General features: G+C 41.6%; 1 protein-coding gene across 1 annotated transcript in view; it reads left to right on the top strand.

The window, feature by feature from the left end:
• The window catches only part of LOC131269019 (rhophilin-2), a 50,864-nt gene extending 29,821 nt beyond the window's left edge, over positions 1 to 21,043 (top strand). The window contains exons 2-9 of the mRNA XM_058271327.1: positions 16,173 to 16,417; positions 16,492 to 16,645; positions 16,934 to 17,075; positions 17,152 to 17,363; positions 17,452 to 17,559; positions 17,622 to 17,766; positions 18,689 to 19,689; positions 20,672 to 21,043. Of these exons, the coding sequence (XP_058127310.1) occupies positions 16,173 to 16,417; positions 16,492 to 16,645; positions 16,934 to 17,075; positions 17,152 to 17,363; positions 17,452 to 17,559; positions 17,622 to 17,766; positions 18,689 to 19,689; positions 20,672 to 21,043 (2,379 nt within the window). The remainder of the gene's footprint in view (positions 1 to 16,172; positions 16,418 to 16,491; positions 16,646 to 16,933; positions 17,076 to 17,151; positions 17,364 to 17,451; positions 17,560 to 17,621; positions 17,767 to 18,688; positions 19,690 to 20,671) is intronic.
• The last annotated feature ends 6,200 nt before the right edge of the window (positions 21,044 to 27,243 follow it).

Below are 27,243 nucleotides of genomic sequence, written 5' to 3' on the forward strand. Positions count from 1 at the left end.
ACTTATTTTCAATGTTACTAAACGTCACTTGTTTTTTTTTGTTTACAATCGCTGGCGATTTTTTTCAAATTCTGGTCAGTACTAAAGTTTTAAGTTGTTCGAAAGTTCGATTATTGACACCTAAAGTGTTTTAAAGATATCCTTGATGGTTTCTTTTGTGTTGCTTACCATTGCTTTGCTTACCTTTTTGCGTAAGATACTTGTCTATAGTTTGAGCTTCATAAACAATATGCTATGTTATGAGATTCAAATACATCAAGTCAAGTAAGATCACGACTATGAATACCCAATTGGCCAAGGAGATTTGTAACAACCATATAATTGATCGAAACACTAACAGTATCCCAATTGTTTGTGTTTTGATAAGCTCTTGAAGTGGGCACTTTATCTTGTTACTGTTTTTTCAATACCTTTTTTTTATTAGTTTCTTCTCCCAAAGTTAAACTGTTTGTCTTCGCATTTCCATGTTCGAAACAAAATTTTTGTATAGGGGCAACATTGAAAAAAGGAGGAAAAAGGCAGTTATAAAATACCACAACAAACTAACGAATAGTATGGTTTTTTCTCTGCAGATTGTTATCAATGAAGAAGATAAACTATTTTACGCCACTTTAAACGTATGTCTTAAAAGTTGCAAGATGTTTTTGCAAGAGATTGAGGTGTTAAAGTTATTTTCTTGCTTAACTTTAATTACCATTTGGTTATTTTCTGTCAACTGTTCGAATTTGTTTTTCGATTTGTTGCGAGTTCCAAAATCTTTGCTAGCTTTAAACAATGTTTAATGGAACAAGAAATTTCTTTAACGTTTACTCCTTTCCGCGTCGCCCTCAAATCATATGCTAAAATTAGGTAAAGTTGCTGGGGAAAACAATCATGATAAAATTCTTCAAACATTAGATAGCGGCACGTTTTTTCAACAGCTCGCAAACTATCGAAACATTCTGGTAAAAAAAAACAAAAGTACAACAATGTGATGGATTAAGCCATTTCAAACGATCTCACCTTTCACTCCGCAGTAGAGTGATTGATCTTTAAATAAATCTAAAGAAGATAACGATTGCATGTTTCGTTGAAATCGTAGCCCGAACAACTAAAATGGGATATTTAAACTAATATTAGGAGGCTGTATCGACATTCCCTTGTATTTGGAACGTTTCGCAGACCAGAAAGAGGAAAAGAGAATTAAGAAGACAGAAGTAAACGAAACGAAATGCAGGCGAATCAGCAACTTGTCATTGTACGCAAGCACTGGTTTGACTTCCCTCGTCGGGAAATAACGGACACTTTCTTTCATCAGTCAACGTAAGCAGTTGCCTGTTAACCGGAAATCCGATTATCCTTTCACACATGCTACCCGCCACCCAACCCCTTCGATATCGATGAAGGGATGGGGAACTTTTACTTCTCATCTGGATGACGGAAGCGGCCAAATATCGATCCTGTTTTATTTTTCGGTTTGTTGATGCTTACCTTGCCTTGCCTTGGCTGCTTAAGCTTCAATCAACCGTCCCGAGCGTGTGGTGGAAATAAAGAAAATAATCACTATTTTTACGACGGAACCGGCCCGCCCCACCCCTTCCCCCCCTCCCGGCGCCGTACTTCGTTTGCATTTCGTCGGCGCCGAAAACTTCAGGTAACCATCTAACGAAATGGAGGGCTTGGAAAGTTGCAGAACCAGCGCTTATACCGTTTGTAACTGCGAAAGCTTTTCACCCCGCCTTCCTCCCAGCCTGTGATCACGATGATGACGGGCAGAATCCTTCCTGTTTTCGCTCATATTCCTCATTCCGAATGAGATTCGTTCGTCTCCATTTCCCAACGCTCCCCAAATTCTGCCCTTGCAAATGCGTCTCGGGCCGGTGATGAGCTTTGTCTCTAACTGCCGCTTCGGTTTTCCACCCCGGGGCGGAAATTGACTTTTCAGTTCTGTTTGGATGATTTATTTTAGTTTTTCTTTCTCTCTTTTCGCCGTCGAATTCGCCAGATGTGGGCTCCATTCGTGCGGAACGCTCAATTAAGTGGGGTCCGTTAGTAAATAAATCATAAGGAAAAACCCTCTCCCCCTCCCCCTCCTTGGCACCCACCCGATTGGGTAGGGAAATTCTTCAGCGGAACGATTGATGCTCATGGAAACCACTTTCTTCGCCATAATGTTTTTGTCGTGTCAATCCTACCAATTGTTTTTTTAAGCGTTTTATTTTCTATTCTTTCTACTATGCTATTACATACTCTCATCGGGATGCACGAGTGAAATAGAGCATTAATGTGCACGAGAACTTTTGTATCCCCCCCCACCCACATGCACAGTGGGATAAGGTAGAACAATCACGTCATTTAAAATTTTGCTTAATTTACTGAAAATTGTTAAACTTCTTGACGATTATGATTGTTTTTAACCAAAACTGATTCAAAAACATGATAGTTCGGAATCTTGTAATACTCCGTTCAGTTCTCCAATACCTTTACTCAAAGGACTGCATTTTTCAGGACTTAATTTTTACATATCTATTTTTATAAAGTAAAAATTTCCCAGATGTATGTAACTAGAACATTTAGCAATGTATTGAAATAATATTACTACGGCCTAACTATCTGACTATCATTTAAGCTCCGTTCCATCAACATACAAACACTTCGATTTTTTCCAAAATATCCGCCTTTTCTCCCACCGTGCCGTGTGGGTAAGCTCCCAAGCACCCAACATAATTTCCAGCTCCCTTCTTCGCTGCAACAAACGCTGCTACGCTGCGTCTGTGGGAGAAAAGTGGTGTGTACGCAAAATAATCCGTTAGCGATACACACTCCACCCTTTTGCTCACTGTTTTTGCAGCCCAAAATTCCTTAACCGTTCATTTTAACAGTAATGCGCGAGGTTTGGTTTGTTTTTTTTTTTTTATTAAAACATAGAGAGCCAGGTGCGGGCTTGAATGTTTTGGAATGAAAGGTGTGCTTTCTTTCGGGTGCTTGCCGAAGCTGGGCGAAGGGCTTGGAAGTAAAGGTATTAACGGCAAGAGACAGATGGGAAAGAGAGTAAAACAGTTCTTTAGGACGGTGCGCAAGAGGAAATCCGCTGCGAGTTGTTTTCTAACACTAGTTCTACTTATTACAAACTGATTTAAAACGTGTATGAAAGGTTTCGAAGATGATAAACTTGTGTGGTCTATTATTTTTCTTTCTTTTAACGTAAAAAATCATCGAATCACACGGAATTTCGAGCTGAAAATTTGAAGTGTTTAATTCAAGTTTTTTTTTATTCTATTTTGTGGAGGAAAATGTAAACATAGTTTTTTCAATATTTCATAACAACATCTGTGCAAATTTGGTAAAATTGCAAATGGTTAAAAACAAACACGTTCCTTTAAATCTTTACCATCTAATAAAAAAATAAGAAAAAAAGAAACTTTATCTTTAAAAAAAGGCTAGGATAAATAAGTTGTACCTCAAACAACTGACCGAGAGGTAACGGACCCATTGGCCAGACCGATTCCTCGCACCATTTGTGCAAAGAAATGATGCTAATCTTTCATTAAGGCCAGCGGACGGAGAGCTAGGGAGGGGTCGGCAGGAGGGAAGCATATTTTCAACCGATAGGAAGAAAAAAAAGATGCACACAAAATGTGCCGGTCAAAAACCGCTCGCACAATTAAAAGCGGATAGTAGTTTTTGTTTTTTCTTTCGTTTAGCTTCTTTTCTAAGCAAAAGGGAAAATTTCTCACTTCCCGCCCAAGAGACAAAAAAAAACAGGGTAATGAAAAATCATTAAGAAGATGCAATAGCTTTTTCAAAAAAATTTAGGATATGTTTTTTATTTTTGTCGGCAACCATAGAAACAAAAGAATTTACTCTTACATCAAATGATTTCACTTTCTTCTTTTTCCAAAACCATTCAAGTTACAATTGTGTTGGTTGTTTTTTTCAATTTTTATAAAAAAGTGGTATGTTCTTGATTGATTTCTTTCTTAGGTTTGATGTTTTTCAACAAATTAATTACATCGTTTAATACATTTGCTTCTTTCTATTGTTCATGTTTACTTTTGACTATCTTTACATTTTGTGTTTATGAATCACTTTGAGTTTCTTCATACATTTTATTATTTTTGTTTCTTCTGTTAGAACTTTCCTAGTAACATTAACATCTTATGGTTTGCATTATTTTCCTTCTGTTCCATGCAACATGTCTTAAGTCAAAGCTATTGAAACGTGGGTCTAAAAGGACAATATCTATTTGTAAAAGGTTTCATAAACCCTACAACTGATCGTAAACATCATCGATACGGTAGTGCATTCTTCACGCAACGTTTGCGTTTCGGCGAAAGTTGGTTCGGGGTTGGTCGGTACAATCTGGTTGATTTGTCGTTTTTTTTTGTTTTGCTTTCGTTTGGGTTTATTTCATCAATGTTTCAAACAGCTAGCACCCCTGTTTGGGAACAGGCGCATGCACAGGGTATCCGGTTCGAGTTCGTTACATTGCGCGTATGTAATGGGGTTGCAATTATGCGACGAAAACCAACCACCCCGTTTCCCGGCTCTGTGTAAGCCGCGCACGCAATAAAAACAAAAAGTCATATGTGCGCGTGTGTGTGTGTTTTCCACTGGTTTTCTTTTCAAAATTAGGGGAAGTGCTTTGTGGCGTGTTCAACATTCATGACAAGCTGGGAACAACCTGTTGGGTAGCGAAGTTAAAACGACAAAGCAGCACACCTTCCGTCAAAATAAGACCAGGAAATATGTTACACACATAGACACACACAAGCAGATATTTTGCCTTCCTCAAAGTCACAAAAAATGATAAACAGTTTGTTCAATTCGAAGGGATAACTCACCGTGCGCCATGCAGCTGTACGATGGAAAACGATAACTTTGTGCTAAACAATGCAATTAAAAGATCCGATTTGCAAACAATCCTTGGCGATGAGTTCTTGTGAAGCTAAACTCAACTGAATCGCAATTAGGGTGCAAAAACAAAACAAAAAAGTGGAACATCGCTAATTTAGCAGTGATTAACAGTGAGATTCGGTTCGCGGTGCGCATACAAACGACGTCATTAAGTGTCCGAGCGTTGAAGAAGAAAAGCGCACGCCGGCGAAGGAAAAGCGAGTCAGCAATACACGGCCAGGCCAGGCTTGGCGAACGTCACCATGGGTTATCTGCAGGATTTGCAGCTTAAGGTAGTGTATTATCGTTCGCTATAAGGTGAATCCTCTAGCCGCTCTGTTTATATTCCCTAGTTGAAGCATCTTCTGGTCTAGTAATTTACCTTCGGTGTCCACCCACATTCGCTCTCATTAGTTTACCTTTCCTTCGCTTTACCTTTCCCTAACATTTGCTCCCTTTTCCGTCGGCTTTCCTCTTGTGCCAAATTAATGTTTCTATAATTCCAGCCCGCTTTTCCTGCTCCGGCATTTGCTTCGCAATGGAACTTCCTGGCCGCTTGTCTTCCGCCCGCAAAGTGTGGCTTCCGCCGGCGGCGCGGTTTAGTTTTTTGCGTTTTGGGCCTTTTAAATTAGTCCTCTTTACCTTTTTACTGCTCGCCTTTCCGCGTTTCGTGTTGCAAGCGGCTGCGAACTTAGTTGTACATGGATGCTTAGTTAACTTTCGCTTTGCTCTGAAGGTGTGTGACTGTAAACAGTGAGGGAGAAGAGTGTTGTACCAGGGTCAAATATTTTTCGGGTTTGGAAGATCAATGTTGCTGCCAAGTGTTATTTTCATTTACTTTAGCGCTACTATGTTTTTCCTTAATTGTCTTTACGACTGTTCTCACTTCAAATTGGAAGATGTTTTTTCAAACAAATTGAGAAGTTTATGCTTTGAGTTGCTTGGTAAACTGAGCAGAAAGGACTTCCCAGAATAACCTCCAAAGAAGAAGAAGAAAAGGTTTTCTAGTAAAATTGTAACAGTATTGGCTTGTGACAAACATTGAATCGTCTTCTTTTTGACTTCATTACTCGATCTGACGTTTGCTTCGAACGTTGCGACACAATGATTGTACCTGAAACGATGAAATATGAATAAAGTGGGATGATTTGGGATCGGTTCGATAGTTTGATTTAAAATCAACACATGGGAAAGATGTACCCATTTTAAATATGCTACAAAGCAGTTTTGCCAACGCGCTGAGCCTGAGATACAGGGTTTCGATCCATATAATGGAATGTTTCAATAGGTAGAGAGAACATTTTAAAAGCATAGGGGATATGTTCAACCGGTTGAGAGTACTTTAAATGGATGAAAACCCAATAATGTTTTCACTAAACTCTAGTACTGGTTGAATGATTTTTCCGCACGGAAGGATGACAGCATGGGGAAGGGGGAGGGAAAACGGCGAAGCGAAAGGCGAAGAAAGCGCGCGCGTAGTCAACCGGCAACAACGCACCCGACAGGAACATATTTCGTAGCTTTCACCTTCTTTTCGATCCGAGTGCGTTCGCGTAAATTGGCTGCCACTAAAAAAAGTAATAATATTCGCACACGGCCGGTGTCGGTTGCAAAATCGGCAATTATTTCCTACCCTCCCGCCGTGTGTGGGGAGACCAACGCCCCGGGACAAACAAAGGAAAACCCAGCCCTGTGAGCCGCACGAAAATCGTCTTCAAATCGTAAGGAAGCGCGCGCATACCGCGTGCGTGCTTGCGAGGTGTTTATTTTAGTTTTCCTCGTTTTTGGCACGATCTCGGGCCGCTCCCTCTCCCCCCCCCCCCCTCCCTTTCGCTTCTGTTTCGATTCCTCCCCTCGTCGAACACTAGTGGCCATTGGAGCGTTAATTATAATCTTCGTGAACGAGGTGAGCATCCTTGGGCGGCTGAAGTTAGTGCACCCAAAAGGCGAGCGGGGGAAAGGCAAGTGCAGAAAAGCCACGAGTGGGTTCAAAGAGAAAGGCTCAAAACCTTCCTCTCGCCTGCCGTTTTGGGACATCCAAAAACCGATGGTGAAATTAATTCAAAGCTGCTTCTGAAACTGTTAATCTAATTGAATTGCTACAACACATACGATAGCAAACTAGAAAACACGAAGAAAAAAGGCGAGATTGTTAAACACTTCCACTTTAGAAGACACTTTTCGATCCACTATAGTAAAAGGTATACCCTTTCTTTAGGGGATGTTTTGATCATTTAGAATTTGTTTTTTTGTTATTTTTCTCTAGTTTCCACTAACTTGTTGAAGGTTGATACATTTTGTTCAGTTTCTATAGAGCCACTCCAATTTTGCTGACTTAAGTAGGATATTGATTTAAACAATAAAAATAAGCAGGTTAATGTTTGAATCAACTTTTACTAGTTGTGTTGGGTATGTGTGTAAACTAAAACCGTTTAATGAACATTGTTTTAAAACGGCTTTCCAGTTTCTAAAGAGCCATTTACGACTTCATAAATGTTTGCAACATATTTTTAACAATTTTTTTTTTAACTTGCTGTTTGAAATATTCGGTTAGGAATAATTTTGATATTGTTTTGAAATGTCGATTGTTTAGACAACACTTCTTTGCTCATTTATTTTCGTTGAATAATTGCCGTTATCCGGTAAATCTGTGACGTATTAGATTTCCCCGTGCCGGTGAAAAAGTTGGCCGATCCAAGAGATTGATTTCATGGTGCTTGAACCAATCCCCTATTTCTCTACTGGTACGAATAGTCGCATGTTGAAAAGATCACTTTTTCACACGAAACATGCCAATGAAAGAATTTTGACGTGATTGTACGACTTTCTTGTTTAAAGACGTCGTTTAGATATTTTTGATTACTTCATATAGTTTTCATTTTTTTTGTTTTAATTGATAAAATATTTTCAACTTGCATGTTATGTTTTTCATCGTCCGTATTGCTCCGTTTTCTTGATTTAAGGTCTTTCTTTTTACCTGATTTTCCCTTAATAAGAACTTCTTCGCTAGGCATGATGATCGTGTTTCCCGAAATAAGAATAATAACTAAATCCATCCAAACCTACGATTTGTGGATGCATTATTACTTTTAGAATACATCAAACAAGTCCAATGTGTTGGTTTGGTACAAAAATTACGAAAAGATAAAATACTTCTATCGGTGTGTTTTGTTTTCCTGTATAACATCAGGCACGTCAATGAAAAATCAACAAAAGTGGATAATTGAAAGGGTAGACAATTCCATGAACAGAATTGTTGTCTTCAGTGCATCTTTCAAATGTATTTACTCTGCAAACCCACTTGTTTCTGATATCAAACGTTTTGATTTTGCTGTAATATGAAAAGGAAATCATTTGTCTTGTCATTATTTGTTTTTACTTTTTTTTTCTTAAAATACGCACCAAAAATTAACTTTATTCTAGCGCTTAAATGCTTACAGTGTGCATTACCAGCCATGTGTTAACTTCGTCTCAGCATGCTCGGTACCAAGCGTCGCCTTGGAAAAAAAGAAACCCCCGGCAATAAATGCCACCGAAACTTGACGCGGGAAGCTCGGTTTAAAATGGCCGTTGAGGCACGTGCGCCGTGACCCGGCACGGAAACAATTCGCTCGTGACATTTGACCACGCCATTAAACGACCGGGTGTTGTTGGTGTTCTTAAAACAGCAACCGTTCGCTAGCACGGATGGAATTGTTTATGCCATTTTGGAATTCCTCGTTGCGCGTGTTTGCTGTTGTGCAAAACACATCTGGATCATAATAATGTGCTTCTGAGCTGCTACATTCTGCACCCTCTTGACGGTTTGAAAAAGTTGTCTTCACGTTGCATTCGGATGCTGCTGAAAGCGTGGCGTCACCTTACTTTGAGAAAGCTTACTGTTTCCCTCCTCTTGAGGACACACACACACAGCATCAGCACAGGTCCCATTTAACGGTTACCATCCGAAGCACCGAAGTCGAAACGAGGCACAAAAAGCAGTTCCCTTCTAGGTGATTAGGTTTTCCAGCGAAACGCAAAACGAAAAAGAACAACAAAACATTTAAAAAAAATCGAATTCCACAAACATTAAGGCTGGCGATGGAAAACATAGAGACAAAAAATTAGAAAATAACTCACCCATTCGAGGCGGCTGAGTGGCGTCGAGGAAGAAGAACAAGCACTCGGGAATCGACCGGCGATCGGCAGGGCGAACCACTTGGCGCACTCCCGCCGTAGGATGAAACAAAGAAAAACCCAGTTAGACGCTCCAGAAAAATCCAAAACCATCGGCGCGCGCGCGAGCCGCGAGCTCCCGGCACGGAATGGGGTCACGAAGGTTCGCCAAGCACGCCCCTCCCCTCCCCGTCCCCATGCTCCACCGAGGGTTTCTTCCGTGCGGTGGCCGGCATTCTTCCACCGGCGGTTTGAAATGCGGTAGCCTGAATTTGTGTTGTTGTTCCCCGGGAGGCTTCGGGAGGGGGGACCTCGGGGAGGGGCCGAGGGTTTGGCCTCGGGAAAACGGGGTGATGATTACATACGGGCCGCGGCCCGATGCTGCAACCGAGGCCGCGGCTGACGCGAGATTATGTCAAGTGACACAACAGACTTTTGCTGCCTGCCTTTTCTAACCTCCTTTCTTACAGTTCGCCCTACTCACACGCCGGGCGGCATTCTGGAAAGCTGAAAACTCTACCACCGGTGGAAAATTCGGTCAACTTAGCAAACTGCAAGAATCCCACATATTGCGTTCCACTTTTCCTCTCCCAAGGAGTCACTTGATTTGCTTTGTTTGCGCAGGATATTTTGCTTTGAACATTTCTCTTTTGAATCAAAATCTACAAAGCGGTTAATTTCACTCAACAAAAACTCGCTAAGCGAATTGTTAAAACATACAAAAAAAACACAAATAAACGAAACGCTATTTGAGTCTTTGTCCATCAGATTTGTTTTTCAAATCAAAACGACAAACGACAATCAAAATGACAATAATGAGTGAAAAATATACATCCACATTTTGAAGCTTTTCGTTTACTGTTTACTTTGTTGCTTCGTAATTTAGAAGTTATAGAAAGGTAGAAGTACGGTTTATATAAGTTTACTAAAAGTATTTTCGTTACGAATGTTGGTATAAATGTTTTAGGTTACTCTTTATCTATATTTACTTACAAATGATATTATTAATTACATATGTTTTACTTTTGTTATATTATTAACATACGATTTATGTTAAACACAATGTTTTTAAATGCTTGCTGACCGTTTCAACGATAAGTTCACAGTGATTCAGTTAAGCATATCGTAGTAGATTATCCAAAAAGTAAATTGTGTCTCCGGTCTGGTGTCAAGTGACATATTCTTTAATTCTTGTAATCAAACACTAAACAACTTTAGGAAAACACAGAGCCTATGAAATTGGAAGTATCAGCAAGTACGAAGAGCCAATGACAAACTAGAATGGATGTTAAATTCTAGTTGGCAAAAGACGCTTTGCGACCAAAAGGTTGCGGTAGTGAACCGAGAAAATGCATTCACCTTCTTAAATATAATGATATCTTTCATCAATTTATTTTACATATTTTGGTTATGAACGCAGTGGAGACTTTCAATTGTGTCTTGTATTAATCAAATATTAAATTGCCAAAACAAAAAAGCCGATCTTATCAAAACTGCTCGCAAACAATAGCACGTAAAGCGTGGAGTTGGGATTTAGTTTAAGCACAACATTGCTTTTCTAAGTTGACCCGAAAGACAACGGGAAAGAAAAGTCTGTTTGAGGTTATTTTTATACTTGCCTAAATTGTAACTAAGACTAGAAGGAAGTTAGAAACGAAAAGAAGAGCGCCAAATGATGAAATATTCTTCTAAAAACTTTTCGATTAACGGCACAAAACGGACGGCATTCAAGAAAGAAAGTTTTTTCTTTCCCGATTCTTAGATAACAGTGGAGCGATTAGTTGATGAAGATACACGCATAATCGGTTTAGACCTAACCGTTGCGAACGGATGGCGTAAGATGCGAGTCGTCATACAAGTAGCGCACGAAATAGAAAACAGGAAGGACATAACTGCGTCATTTGCCACTTCACCTTCACTGGCGACGACAGGGCTTGTGTCTATTTTCTGCCCTAGAATATCGAACCCTTCCCCCTCCCCCCCCTCCTGCAACATACCGGCCATTAGCCGCGTTCGAAGACTGGTTTTGGTAGATTATGTTCGAGATGGTAACCGGCGCAGCAGCATCCACACACGTACGTACCTTTCCACTCGGGATTGCCTAACGATCGGGTCCGCGCGGGATTGACGTATGTGGAGGGTACTGGAGATAAATGTGTGTCAGAGATCCCGTTTTCTCCCGCGTTGGCTCGGACGGGCTCTCAGTGGGGCGTTCCAGTAACCCATTTTTGTCCTGGGTGCTTCCTGAAACGGAGATTGGCTGCTTTGCCTTCAAAGGCGAATTCCTCATACGCGTAAGCGGTGTTACGAAACGACGTGCGATCTTGCCTGATTGGAACTTTTATCATCATTATCGGAAGACGCGTCCGCCGATGACACAACGCTAGATATCGACAAATTGAAGCTGCTTCCGATGTTGTCTAACATCGTTTGCGGCCATACCGGACGTGGCACTAATGCATGCCCTAGATCGATACGCTTCGTGCAAGCAAAGGCTTAAAAAGGGAATTGGTGGTAGACTCTAAGGTCTTGGGTATCTCCGAAGCCTTGAATGTCCCCAAGTACCAGAGTTCTCCAAAGTCTCAAAGGTTTTCAAAGCCTCGAAGCTCTCCAAAGTCCACGTTCTCCAAATATGACAATGTTGCCTGCAAGTAAAACTTATTTCCTTCCGTAAATATCACGTTGGAAGTATATGGCACGGCATCAACACCTACCGACAGCTGCCAACTTACGGCGCAGACCCCAATTCAGCGCTTCGTGCGTTTGAAAGCAACGGTTATTGTTGCGGTTTCTTGTGTGGATTTTTCTTCCCCCTGGTTTGTCGCCCGGGCGCCATAGTGATCGTTTCGTACGCTAGTAGGTAGTCCGAACAGGAAGTTCACCTCTCGTTCTCTCGCCCTCACCCCTAACAATCTCCACAATTCCTTCCCGACGAGTTTCTTTCGAAACATTTGTCTCCTTCCCTTGCGGTGCCGAATATTTACGTTGTTTACGACGGCCCTCTTATCGTTCAGACAAATCTTTCCCATCGATTGCGTCTTGTGTGTGCTTGTGGCTGATAAGCGGGAGAATCGGATGTCATCCGACAAAAGCCCGTTAGATGCCCCTTTCAGTTTTTGTGGAACGCCGATGTTACCGCGATGGCGACCCGGGCTGATGCCAAAGCTGCATGCATCCATCGCTTCAGACTCTAGAAACAGAATGGATTGCAACCTAGACATAGAGTTCCAAAATCTGATTCTCGACACGGTTCATGGGATGTAGTCCCAGCGTGTGAGGAAGACTTCTCCGGAAAGTAGTATCTTCCCATGATGACGCTACCCAGGGATCTGATTTTGTATACGATACACCGACTTGGGTTCATCCCTCACTGGGGTCTGACGAAACACCCATTATATAACCCAGGTGGCAGCGGGAACTCAAAATTCCTTGTCACGTCTACGTTTCTCCCGTCTCCATCCGTTTCCACCCCTCATTGGCCCACACTTTTCAAACGATGTGCAACACCGTTGATACGCTTAGCAGGCCATCCTACTCCCACCTTCGACCCCGGACTTTCGTACTCGCTCTTTTGGGACTTAGTCAATTTTTGAAATAGTTTTCATTTTTGCCAAACTTAAAGAAATAATGTCGATTTGATCAATGACCTTGTTGGTCATTCAAACTTAGTTGGTTCAATTTCAAACTTATTATAAAACTAATCAGATTAAACGTACTTAAAAAGCATGTCCATAATGCACTTGAAATGATTTCAGCACATTTTACAACGGAAATAAACATAGAAAAGAGATTATGCGTTCGATTCCATCATTTTCAATATGATTTACGACCATGTATTTGAAAATAACAATGAAAATCAAATTCACACTTCGACCAGATTTTCAATCGCTCCGTGCCAAGCGAAACCGCCTACATTATTGTGGGATTTGGTTGTCCTGTGGACAAAGTTTATTGCGGGTGGATAAATTATTTTTATCACCGATTTTTCATGCAATTGTTGAATAGGCGAAACCTCAACCCCGTACAAAAAAAAACATTATCAAATTAAAACAATTTTAGGACAGATAAACTTTCGCCACACGCGATTTCTGTTCAACGATCACACTTATTTTTGACCACCATAGTCTCAAACCCAAGCTCACAGTCAAGCTGTCAGGGGAGCGTTCAGTGATGGCAGCCGCCGGGACCGCTTGGTACGCGTCGAGTGCAGTGATAATAAAGTGCGTAAAATAGTGATGTTTTCAGTGTTATTTAGTGATCATTATCGTTAAGAGTGAAGATTTTGTACGTGGGCTTGCTTTGCGGTTCATATTCGGCCCGAAATTGGAAGTTGTAGTGTTGTTTACATCGCTACTCTTCCGCATGGTGAGGTACTGCTGCTGCTGGCGTCCGATCCGATCTCGAGGAATTCATCGGTGGAAAACGGAAAAAGATGAGTATTTTATCATATGTTATATTATTTATCCATGTTAAGTGTTTTATATCTCTTTTTATTTGCAGGAGCTGTTTTGTATGGAGTTGGTTTTGGCTACCACTTGACCTATGTGGGTCCGACGGCGTACCTCGGAATCGCGTTAAACTTGGCCGGATCACATTTCCAGTGTTGTTTTGTGTATTTAGTGATATTAAGTGAATTTTAATATTAAGAATAGTGTATATTAGCGTCGTTAATCAATTAAACAGAAAATAATATATATGTTGTGAACAATGTATGGAACTGGCGGACTTATGTTTGCATGATGACCATCACTACACAGGGTACTCGGGGGCCGCCATTACTGACCCATGCGCATGCGCAAAATCGCCCACGAGGGCATCTCAGACCCGCTGGTTGCGTGTCACAACCAGCGCCAAACCACCCAGGTGGCAGCGGGAACTCAAAATTCCTTGTCACGTCTACGTTTCTCCCGTCTCCATCCGTTTCCACCCCTCATTGGCCCACACTTTTCAAACGATGTGCAACACCGTTGATACGCTTAGCAGGCCATCCTACTCCCACCTTCGACCCCGGACTTTCGTACTCGCTCTTTTGGGACTTAGTCAATTTTTGAAATAGTTTTCATTTTTGCCAAACTTAAAGAAATAATGTCGATTTGATCAATGACCTTGTTGGTCATTCAAACTTAGTTGGTTCAATTTCAAACTTATTATAAAACTAATCAGATTAAACGTACTTAAAAAGCATGTCCATAATGCACTTGAAATGATTTCAGCACATTTTACAACGGAAATAAACATAGAAAAGAGATTATGCGTTCGATTCCATCATTTTCAATATGATTTACGACCATGTATTTGAAAATAACAATGAAAATCAAATTCACACTTCGACCAGATTTTCAATCGCTCCGTGCCAAGCGAAACCGCCTACATTATTGTGGGATTTGGTTGTCCTGTGGACAAAGTTTATTGCGGGTGGATAAATTATTTTTATCACCGATTTTTCATGCAATTGTTGAATAGGCGAAACCTCAACCCCGTACAAAAAAAAACATTATCAAATTAAAACAATTTTAGGACAGATAAACTTTCGCCACACGCGATTTCTGTTCAACGATCACACTTATTTTTGACCACCATAGTCTCAAACCCAAGCTCACAGTCAAGCTGTCAGGGGAGCGTTCAGTGATGGCAGCCGCCGGGACCGCTTGGTACGCGTCGAGTGCAGTGATAATAAAGTGCGTAAAATAGTGATGTTTTCAGTGTTATTTAGTGATCATTATCGTTAAGAGTGAAGATTTTGTACGTGGGCTTGCTTTGCGGTTCATATTCGGCCCGAAATTGGAAGTTGTAGTGTTGTTTACATCGCTACTCTTCCGCATGGTGAGGTACTGCTGCTGCTGGCGTCCGATCCGATCTCGAGGAATTCATCGGTGGAAAACGGAAAAAGATGAGTATTTTATCATATGTTATATTATTTATCCATGTTAAGTGTTTTATATCTCTTTTTATTTGCAGGAGCTGTTTTGTATGGAGTTGGTTTTGGCTACCACTTGACCTATGTGGGTCCGACGGCGTACCTCGGAATCGCGTTAAACTTGGCCGGATCACATTTCCAGTGTTGTTTTGTGTATTTAGTGATATTAAGTGAATTTTAATATTAAGAATAGTGTATATTAGCGTCGTTAATCAATTAAACAGAAAATAATATATATGTTGTGAACAATGTATGGAACTGGCGGACTTATGTTTGCATGATGACCATCACTACACAGGGTACTCGGGGGCCGCCATTACTGACCCATGCGCATGCGCAAAATCGCCCACGAGGGCATCTCAGACCCGCTGGTTGCGTGTCACAACCAGCGCCAAACCAGCGCCAAACCAGCGGGGTTTACAACATTTTTACGCGTCGCGTGACATTTTCTGCCTCCAGGGCAGCGCCAAACCAGCGGGGTTTACAACATTTTTACGCGTCGCGTGACATTTTCTGCCTCCAGGGAAGGTTGCTCCCGGCAATCCGATTATGTCTTATGACGGTAATGCTGCCGAAAGCCGGCATCGGAGTAGCGGTGGAATTCCTGCACCTGCACGAAGCGACTGAAATGAGTATGCACGTATCTCTGATAGACCCTGCTTATCTGATGGAAGCGCAACTCATCGCCCATCGTATGTATCAGGCACGTTTTCCAACATGGCTAAAATAACTTGAGGGTTCATCCAATTGCTAGCAGACGTTAATTTGTACCTTCGCTCCGTTGAAGCGTTGAACTTTGCTGCCAAAATGGAAATGGAAGAGGTCTCTCCCTCACCGCAGGTTGGTCGATATGTTGAAGCTTCCTTTAGCCCTCAAGCTCTCTGCAGCGGTTAACGAGGGTGGTTTGTTGCTATTATCTGCGCGAGAAAAACTCCCACCGGTGTTCCCACCATCCGAGTTGTTCGCGCGAGTGTAGGCTAATCGCTGCGTGCTCCTCGTTTGGTATAATTTGATTATTTTCGAAACCATCCAGACATGGCGGCGGTGATGTGAGATGACCCCTAAGCGGTCTATTAGATAAACGCGCACCGCTCGTTCGGCGTAATGGCTCCTTTCGTCGACATCTTGTTGCTTTACAGATGTGGGGAACTGCGGGAACTATTTCTAACGCAACGTCTACCATGTAAGCGTCACTTCTCATCGCTCCCTTGTTGTCTTCTTGCAGGGATCGGATCCGCGGGCGGCAACATGCCGAGGGAAGCTGCAAAGCAAGCGCTGCAAGCTCAACCAGGAAATCAACAAGGAGCTGCGGCTACGGGCGGGTGCCGAAAACCTCTACAAGGCCACCACCAACAAGAAGCTCAAGGACACGGTGGCGCTCGAGCTGAGCTTCGTCAACTCCAACCTGCAGCTGCTGAAGGAGCAGCTCTCCGAGCTGAACTCGTCCGTCGAGATCTACCAGAGCGAGGGGTTAGTGTAGCCAATTCAGATCTGTGTCAGAAAGATTGGTTTATCTTATGCGTATGTCTCGTTAACCTTTCCAGCCTTGACTACGTCATACCGATGATTCCGCTCGGGCTGAAGGAAACGAAAGAGGTGAACTTCATGGAGCCATTCTCGGACTTCATCCTGGAGCACTACAGTGAAAACTCTCACACCTACGAAGACGCTATTGCGGACATCACCGACACTAGACAGGTGAGTGTTGAGACGGACCTGATTCTAGTTAATTTGTTAACTATTTTCGTTGCTATTTCATGGATCATATCATCAATGTTGATGGTATTCTGAAAGCTCTATATAAACTGCAAACTCAGGCTTAGGTATCAGTCGCATCTTCTTTCGCGTGGTGTATGACGAAATATTGGACATCGTGTAAATGCTATTGAGAAAATGTCACAGCATTCAAACTTAGCTTCAGTATAGCGTGAATGTTTATGAAGTATACACAACTCATCGCCATCTTTCGATACGATCTTTTGACAGGCCGCCAAAACGCCAACCCGCGACGCACAGGGCGTGTCCTTGCTGTTCCGCTACTACAACCTGTTGTACTACGTCGAGAGACGCTTCTTCCCGCCGGACCGCAGCCTGGGCGTTTACTTCGAATGGTACGACTCGCTAACCGGTAGGTACAACCTCAAGCCAGGAATGTTCCCCCACCGCACATGCTCTAAACCCATGCTCTCCCCCCTCCTGCCCAGGTGTGCCCTCGTGCCAACGGACGGTCGCGTTCGAGAAGGCGTGCATCCTGTTCAACCTGGCCGCCATTTACACGCAGATCGGTGCCAAGCAGGACCGCTCGTCGGAGAAGGGTCTGGACGCGGCGGTGGACAACTTCCTGCGGGCGGCCGGCGTCTTCCGCCACATTTTCGACACATTCACCAACGCGCCCTCGATGGACCTGAAGCCACAGGTTTGATACTGTTTTATTTACCCCAAAAATCAACCTTGATTGTCGGGCTTGCATGATTTTCATACGCTCTTCTCTCGCATCACTCCAGGTGCTGGAAGTACTGGTTGCGCTGATGCTAGCTCAAGCGCGCGAATGTCTGTACGAGAAGCTGCTGCTGCAGCTGGAAAACTACGGCGACGGACCAAACAACGCACAGGTAAGCAATCCACCTGACCAACCAAGTCCTAGCAATCATCCATCTCTTCCATCCCGTCGCAGAGTCATCGAGATCTGTCCGGCGAGGCAACGCAGCTATTTCTCGAGTACCGGGAGATCCACCGCATCATACACAGCAACGATGCACACACGTACCTGCCCGAGTGCTGGGCCGGGCTGGTTCCGCTTAAGTCGGAGTACTATAAAGGTAACAGGAAATACGAGACGATCGAATGTAGCCTTATATTCTCAGGTGGAAGATGTATTTTCATCTTGATAGGAAAGTAACACGCAAGGTAGACCGATACAAAACATTCGTGGTTTTAATTCAGCGTGTTTCAAATGGAATGTAAACAGCTTCTTAGGATCATTAAAAGAGTTTTATTAGAATTTAGTCAAATAGTTCATTTAGATTCTATTTTCTGCTCTGTTTCAAACTTGTGTTTTGAAAATCTTTAATTATTCTTAACAATTTGTTTTATCTTGGTGAACAATTTTCCCATCAATTTCTACCATTTATGTGGTTCAAAGTGTATTTGTTAGAATGAACTAATCGTCTTCTTTTGGCGTTGAACAATCTTTGTAATAGTGAGCATTGAATTAAACATTATTCATTTTCCTTATGTAACTCGTAACACCCTTTCATTCAGATATAAATAAATAGAGTTTACTCGTGCTTCTATATCGTAAAGAACTATCTTCGCATTGTTAACATTTCATATGCAATGCGTAGAAGTTGAATTGTGAAGAAGTAAAAATAAATTGATCGGAAATGTGTTCAAATCATAGGCAAAGAGTTTCAAAGCTAGAAAATGAATAACGCCATACTAGTTCGGCACTCGATTTAAAAACATCATGTTTCGTTTAATTCAATTAACGTTGTTGTATAAAAAAACTATATCTGTAACAGTGGAACAACTTCCGAAAAATATCATAAAATGATAAGATAAGGCGATCGATAGAAGCAGAAGGCCCGGGAAATAAATAAGCAATCAACACGTTGAAATCTAAAACTATATTTTTTATCGCAGAAAAGAGAATTAAACTAAACAAGAAACGAGATAAACAAATTTAAATAGCTGCCCTTCTGCTGGTACTGATGTTTGATGTTTCTCCTTCCCCCGTTGCAGCCCTTGCGCACTACCACACGGCGAAAACGAAAACCGGAGCGTCCGCGAGTAGCAACGACAGTCACGGCATCAGCAGCGAGATCAGCAGCAGCAGCAGCGGCGGCGGCAGCAACACCAGCACGCCAGCCCGAAGTGCCCGGCAGCGATACGCGCTGCCAAAGGACACGTTCATCTTCGACGAGGCATCGCTCGAGTCCGACCTGGAGCCGAGTGCGGTGCGGCGAGCCCATCTGCGCGAGTCGCTCGCCAGCCACGAGGAGGCGCAGCGGCTGCAGCGCATGTGCCGGGAGCTGAAGAACAAGATAGCGCTCACCAAGGTGCTGAACTACGCGCACGAGCGCACGAGCGAGGAGCTGGAGGAGCTGGAGCTGGAGCGCTCGTGTGCGCTGGGTCCGGCCGACGCCGGGCTCGACGAGTCCGACCTCGACCTGCTCGACGTCACGCTGAACGCCACGTCCAAGTTCACCATCACGCTGACCGGGCCCGACTTTACCGCGCACAAGATCGAGGACCCGTTCCGCCGGCTCGGCCCCATCGCCATCTTCTCCGCCCGGCGCCACTGGACGGCCCCGCGCAGCGTCCGGCTGCAGAAGGGCAGCGCCGCGCTCATGCTCGGCGGTGGCACGCTCGATCGGCGCCAGCAGCAGTCGCCGCCGTACGGCAGCAGCGGCGGGAGCAGCAACGGCAGCAGCAGCAACAGCAGCAACAGCACCCACAGCAGTGGCTTCCAGCAGCGCTGCTGCGGCGAGTGCGCCAACAAGACGAACTACTACAACGACAGCCGGACGTGCGAGGTCTGTCTGAAGGACGTCTGCAACGTGTCGGAGCGCGAGTTCCGAGCGCTCAAGCTGCAGGACGATGCCGCCGACCAGCTGTCACAGGGCGTGGACGGTGCGAACAGTGCATCCGGCGGGGATAGTGACGTCGGCAGTTTCGGCTTCAACATCCGGAGCGACGCGCCCGTCATGGTTTCCACCGTCGACATCAACTCCCTAGCGGATGTAAGTTAGGACTTGGGTTCTGCAAAGAGAATCCGGTCCCCTTATCAAATTCTAGTAACCGTAGTCATTCATTTCGAACAAAATCCTTTCGAGTTTCAAGTAATGACAACTTCTCTTACCCAAATAAAATCAAAGAAAAACTAGAAATCGAACAAAACTACAAGGGAGATTGTATAAGACATGTTGATTTAATGGAGGGCTTTAATACGCAGGTCTAGTCTTACAATAAGGACAGTTCGAGATCTTTAAATTATTTCAACGCAATCCAAATTCGTTACATTAACTATATTTACGGTACAAAACTTGCGAGAAACACAGCGTACTATTGACAACTACTATATTTTCTCGCGAAAAGAGATTACTTACTTAGGGTGTTGATGACAACATCGCGATAGCTTCTATAAACATTATTGAAACAAGCAAACTATTCCTCGATTGGAAGAACAGATATTTCAGAGATAGTTAGAAAAAAGAAAATGCTTCTCAAAAAAGAAACAACTCTTGTTGCTTCACTTCACAAGAAAGACGTGCAATGCGATTTGCCAACCAAGTAGATGAAAAAGTAGTAGATTGTGATCTCGTTTATTATTAAAACAGCAGCTTATTACACTAGTTCGAACAGATATGTCATTTGAATTTCGTCACTTTTGGAAACAGACTAATTGGATTTTCAAAAACACTCGATGAACAACAGATCCAAATGTTTTAACTAACGTCATCCTTTCGTGCTTGAAAAGAAGTAAACAAACCCTATGCAGCGTAACTAACCCTGAACATGTGAAGAGTCCATTCTCTTTTTCCTAAATTGGAGATGTCATTAACCATTCTCAATCGATTCTTGATCCATATTTTCTTCTCATCATAAAATTGACCCATCATTGGTGATGAGTTTTAAAAGATTATATTCAATCAAAGACTATGTTCATAAATGTTTATAAATAAACTAACATAGAAGTATTATTCGTATGCCTTCACCCAACAGCTCGGTGGCATCAAGGAGGGCGACTTCATTGTGGAGCTGTGCGGGGTCGACGTCAAATGGTACACGCTGCAGCAGGTGCTGAAGCTCATCCGCACCTGTGGCAACAGTCTCGAGCTCAAGGTGATCACGCCGATGGATCGAAACTACCTGAAGCCGATGGCCCTCAGTCACTGCAGCAAGGGCTCCATCTCGACGCTGTCCGGCAGCTCGTCCGGCATCTCGTCCGGGGCGCCGTCACCGACCGGCACCACCACCAAGTCGCTCGCCAAATCGTCCCGCTCCAAGCTCGGCTCGAAGACCCGCCTCAGCAGCTTCACCTCCGGCAGCTGGAACCCGTTCCGGCGCACGCAGAGCTTGGGAAAAATCTTCTAGCCTTCTAGCGGAACCGTCTGGCTGTCCTTGTCACGGCCCAACATGATATGCCATTCTAGAAACAGTGGGTGTGTGTGTGTACGTATAGAGGAGAGAAGGTTGTGGACATGCAGACGAGCCTCCAACAGCACTGGGACCACTTTAAGCGATAAGAACTTTTTAACTACGTTCGGTGCTCACTCTTTGTGGTAGGGAAAGTTGCTAGAACAAGTCAACCCTTCGCTCGCGCGAGGAATGTCTGAATGTCTTTGAGGTTAGATAACAAAACAGGAAGGGATCGAGCTCCTGGTAGGTGGTAGAATAGCGCTCTAGTTTAATTAAATTATTATTAATAATACATTCACAAACAAAATAAACGATTATTTCAGTGAAAGCTATTTTGTTGAAGATACGAATAATCATTTGGACTACCAACGATACGAATAAGGCCACCAAGGAATACGAAGTCGAAACAACTCGAAGAAAATTATTTGTAGCAGCCAAACAGAGTGGAATTGTTAAATAACGAACGAGTTAAAGTTAAACTTTTTAATACTGACCAAACTCAAATGCAAGAAAGAACCGAAAGAAACATGGTTGATTTGTTTAATTCCAACTATCTTCAGCCCTTTTCGTTTTCAGAAGTCTTAATTAAGGTTAAGGAACGAAATGGAAACGTAAATGAGACACGAAAGCCCTTGTGTTTATCTTTCGTTCAATGTTTATTCAACTCCAAATTTTACTTTAAAGCTGCAATAAAGAAAAACTTTATTATAAATACATTTGTGTGTGCTCTTTTAAACGTTTCGATGAGTGTATAAACTTGTGTAAATCACCTTTGTCATTCCTTTGAAGTGTTGTGTTGTGAAGTCTTACTGTTATGTGTCTACGCATATTTATGTACCGTATTTTATCAAGTATAGTGCGCATACGAGTATAGTGCGCACCTAAACCAAAACAAAAGCATTGAGGAGTTCGTTTTGGTAACTTGCTGCTTGGGTAACTTCCGAATATACTAATATTCCGCAGATAGTATTTCATAAACCTTTTATTTGAAAAAAAGTGCGCACTATACTCGATAAAATACGGTATTCCTGCCATTTTACATATCATTTGTAGAAAACCATTTGGTGATGAGAGCATGATTATTGCTTTTGCAGATATAGTGATATTTATGATAAACTAGCTTGACACCCCGGCGATGCTCGGTTAAGAAGGGGTGGATAGAAAAGTTTTGTTTTTTACTCTTTACATCCGAGCTATGTTCATAAGCTAATTCGAAATTTATGCCTTTTTCGACAAAACTTCGGTAAAGGTTTTGTGCATTTTTATGATGAGTTGCTTTTTGTCAAGAAGTGTAAGCATCATAAATGCTTGTTTTATTTGTGTTAGTTAAACAAAGTTTCAAATGTAAAATATGGATAATTGTATTGAAAAACAGGAATCAAACAAGTCTTCAATAACATCTGCAGTGGTTAAACTTAATGTGTGGAAAGTTTCATAAGCAACGGTTCAGTATCGGTCGAGTTTATAGTGTACACAAAACTCCATAAAAAAGCTAAAATAGATAATAGTTATCTTTTACTTTATACCAAAGCAAATGGTAATTTCATTTCTGCAAAAGGTAAGCAAATTTACTTCTGCAGACAATTTTAAATTGAATAACTGTTACAAAATATTTGGTCCTTGCAACATGGGTCAAACATTATGATGGTTGTGACCGACGGAAAGCTCCTACGTAAGCTCAGCGGAGCTTGCGTAGGAAGCTTTATTAGGCTAAGATAAATATAGGTCGCTAGGATAAGGTTGATATAGATTATTATGATAAGGAAGGATAGAATAGGATAGATAGGGATTAGGGCCGCGCCAATAAGATAGAGTAGGATAGATAGGGACTAGGGTAATGCGCAACACAAAGAAGCTAGCTAGGATAGGAAGAATAGTAGGGCAATTAGGATAGGATGCGCGCGTGGCCACGCCCACGCACGCATTAGTATGTAAGTTCGGCTTAAGTTTACTTCCGTAAGATAGTATTTTCCGCCGCGTGTAATATTTTCTTCCGCACACAGGCTCTGCTGCTTCCGTAGCTACAAGGGTAGCTGTATTTAGTAGGGAAAATTGTATAAGTAGGGTAGATTAAGTAGCGCTAGCGGAGCATATCCTTGTTCAATATGCTCCGCATTCTATTCAATAAAACCAGTTTCTTAGCTACAATCGACTGGTGTCCCAACTTAGTCTCACCCCTTTGCTTCTTCGTCGGAGTTGCGACTCCGGGCTTGGAGAAAACCGTGCAGGATAATTGCCTGGCGTTTTCAATGGTAAATAAAGAATAGTGGATAATAAACGCCAATAAACTTTATTTCGTATAATTCAACAAGTTGTATCTTTTCATTTGATGGAATTTAATTGCGTATAAAAGATGCGAACAGTATTGAGATCAATGATGAAAATAAACGCGCAATGAACTGGCTGAAAACTAAGTGCATTGGTAATATTAGGTTGGCATTCGAATAGCACTAACATATTGCAACCCAGAAATTCTTGCCTCCTTCCAGTCGGTTTTAGGCCTTTCTTTAATCAGCTTTGCCTACAACGGTTTACGATCATAAGCGTGGCACTGGGACGTATTCCTACATGAATGCAGTGGACCTGGAAGCGGGCTAAGTGAACCAGATGTTCTCAGATATTTCTCAAGAATGTCACTGTGACTATGGTAATTTTAGTATACCTTTGTTTGTTTATTATTTACAATCGAAGTAGTGACGACATGTGACGAAAACATAGTTAAAACGACACCAAAGCATATATGGTTATTACCAGTTTCTTATCACTATGAATACAAGATATTTATTAACTTTATAAGCAGAACAAATGAACCTTACTTATTACATTCTATACTACAACTATCGGTTTTTGATTTTTTTTAACTTATGTTCGATGTGGCTTCTTGTTTTGTTCAATTTTGCTGGCAATAGCTTACCGTCTAGAACTCATAAATCTTTGCTTAAAATATGTTTTTGTTTTTATTTTGCAAATTGCATACCTGTTACATACATATAATACCAGTGTTCGTATGGCGATATAAGAATATAGGTACATATACCGAGAATTACAAAAAAATACAGCAAAACGATTACCCTCTTACGACTGCTCAGTCCGCGAAGCGGTATCAAGCGCTGTAGAAGCTTTAGGAAGGCTCTGGCCAACCTCTAGGAATCAAAGTTATCATTTTGAACCACATCAATTCTTTATTGGTCCTAATTTCATTCTCTGTTAAAACGTTTATCAAAACAGGACACTTGTTGTTCAATCGAAGTTGAGCCTGTTGCTTTAAATTCTTCAGTAATAATCTTGTCAGCGATAAGTGGCTGATTCTTTAAAGCATAGTAGAAGACGGTCTTGAATTCCGAATCACGATCGTCGAAACAATTTTTCGACATTTTTTCGACGTTTTTTGTCAACATGTAAGAGAAAAAATTTGCTAATCCTTCTCTTTCGAAAGTGAAGCTCCAGGCGACACAATAAAAGAAAGCGTTCCATTTGTTCTCTTTATTATTTTTTTCCTCAACGTCAAATGCAAATCGTTCAATAAGACATTTTGCTAAAATAAACCATTCTTTTCGTATGGCGATATGTAAAAGATTCCTACCAATATAACCAGTATACTGAAGTTTATTGTTCCTATCCAGTGTTTCGCAAATGCTAATGCACGCCGCTTCGTTCGACAAATGTGTTGCTTCGAAATAACTCAATATGTTTTGTGAATTGAAACCCCCTGTTAGCAAAAGATTTGTCAAATTAGTAATCTGTTCTAACGTGATTTCTTTTAGTGGTTTACCAAACTGTCTTTCAACGATGGCATTCGAAATCTCAGAGCTGGTATAATATGCATAATAAAAGACACTTTTTCCTTCAGAATCCAGTTGATAAACGCAATTGAATTGTCGGTACTTATCAATCATGAACAAAAAGAATGACAGGAGTTCTTTACCAATTTTTTTTTGTGCTTCTAATTGTTTCACGCAATAGAAGAAAGCGTTCCAGTTGTTTTCTTTATTATTTTTTTCTACAACGTCAAACTCAAATTGTTCAATTAGACATTTTGCTAAAACAAACCATTCCTTCCGTATGGCGATATGTAAAAGATTCCTACCCATTGAATCAGTGTACTGAAGTTTATTGTAGGTATCCAGTGTTTCGCAAATTCTAATGCACGCCGCTTCGTTCGACAAATGCGTTGCTTTAAAACAACTCAATATTTCTTCTGGATTGAAACCCGTTGATTCCACAAAATTTGTCAAATTAGCATTCTGTTCCAACGTGATTTCTTTTAGTGGCAAACCAAACTGTCTTTCAATGATGGCGTTCGAAATCTTAGAGCTGTGATACGCATAGTAAAAGACACTTTTTCCTTTAGAATCCAATTGATAAACGCAATCGAATCGTGGGTACTTATCAATCATGTACAAAAAGAATGACAGGGATTCTTGACCAAATTTGTTTTGTTTCTTTAATTTTTTCACGTAATAGAAGAAAGCATTCCAGCCGAATTCTTCACTATTTTTTTTCTCACCGTTAAACTCAAAACGTTCAATAAGACATTTTGCTAAAACAAACCATTCCTGTAGAATGGCGATATGTAAAAGATTCCTACCCATTGAATCAGTGTACTTAAGTTTATTGTTCTTATCCAGTGTTTCGCAAATTTTAATGCACATCGCTTCGTTCTTCAACCAACTTATTTCGCAATAACTCAATATTTCTTCTGAATTCAGGTCCTCTAAGGTCAAGAGGTTTATGAACTCAATTATCTGCTTTTCATTTAAATCTTCTAGCGGCGTAGAAAACTTTCCCTGAATGATTTCAACCGCAATTGATCGGACGTTCTTAGCCGCATAGTGAAAGACACTCTTTCCATCCGAATCCTTGTGATTGAAACAATCCAATGGGGTTTCCTTCCTCAAATCCATCAAATATTTGAAGATTTCCAAACCTTCCCATGAGTTTTTTTGCACGCAGTAAAAGAAAGCATCCCAGTTCTTTTCCTTCGGATTGATGTCTGTTGTGTTGAAACCACATTCAATCAATAATTTTACAAAACCTAATCCAGCCTTTGCAACGGCGGAATGGAAAAGATTTCGTCCGGTTTCATCACCATTTCTACCATCTTCACTTCTACGAACAAGGAAATTCAAGGTGCTCTGATGCCAGTGTATATGATCAATCTGAACAAGATGTTGTATGAACCGATTATTTACGGTCATTTTTAGTTTTAGGATCAAGTATTCTACTATTGACAAACGTTGTGTATGTAATGCCAAACACAACAACAGTTCGGAACCCACATCGATACCGAGAGTGCCAGAGAGCTCAAAACTGTAAGGAACCTTGAATCGCCTTGAAAGTTCCCACCGCAACAAAATGCTCTTATCAAAGCTTTGTGCATCGACTTCTGAAATTATTTCATTTTCTGCACAGCAATCGATCTTATAGTCCTCACAGTATTTATGAAAAGCATCTCGGAACTTCCTTTCATCACCCTGCATGTACGCAACTAATACCAATAACTTGTCTTCAAAAGAAAGCACGTCAGGCAAATGGAATTGTCGATTCAATATAAAATACTGAAGAACATTAATTGACCGATGCTTGAATGCAATTTGTATTAAACGGGGTGCTTTTGATGATATTTTTTCATTTGAATGTTCTAGGAGGATTTGAAGCATTTGAGAATCAAGATAGATACATTCCGACAAAAGAGTTGAGTCTTTCTGAAAATCTGACATTAAACTTGGATTAAAATGATGATACAAACTAATGGGATCTTTTATTGAAATGTCTAGATCAAGTTGATTTTTAGAGACTAAGTCAAGTACTAACTTCGTAAATAAACGTTTCAAGAATTCTACCCTACGATTTCGCCCCGCACCTGGAGGTCCATCGAGCAAATCAGATTCTAAGTTTAATGCTTCTTCAATCAATAATTTGGTATATTCGAAAAAGTAACTTTTACCTTTCAAACCAGTGTATGCATAATCTACTGCAGTCCAATCAAAATACTTGTCTTTGACATCTATGACATCCAATCCATACTTGGAATCCAACAGTAAACCCAACAAACGAGCCGAACGAAACGAAGCCAAATGTACTGGAGTTCTTCCCCAATCATCGGTTTCCTTAATCAAGTGTGGAGATTCAATCAGTAACTTTTTCACTTTCTC

The sequence above is a fragment of the Anopheles coustani genome, chromosome X (genome assembly GCF_943734705.1).
Source record: "Anopheles coustani chromosome X, idAnoCousDA_361_x.2, whole genome shotgun sequence".
NCBI classification, from domain to species: Eukaryota; Metazoa; Arthropoda; class Insecta; order Diptera; family Culicidae; genus Anopheles; species Anopheles coustani.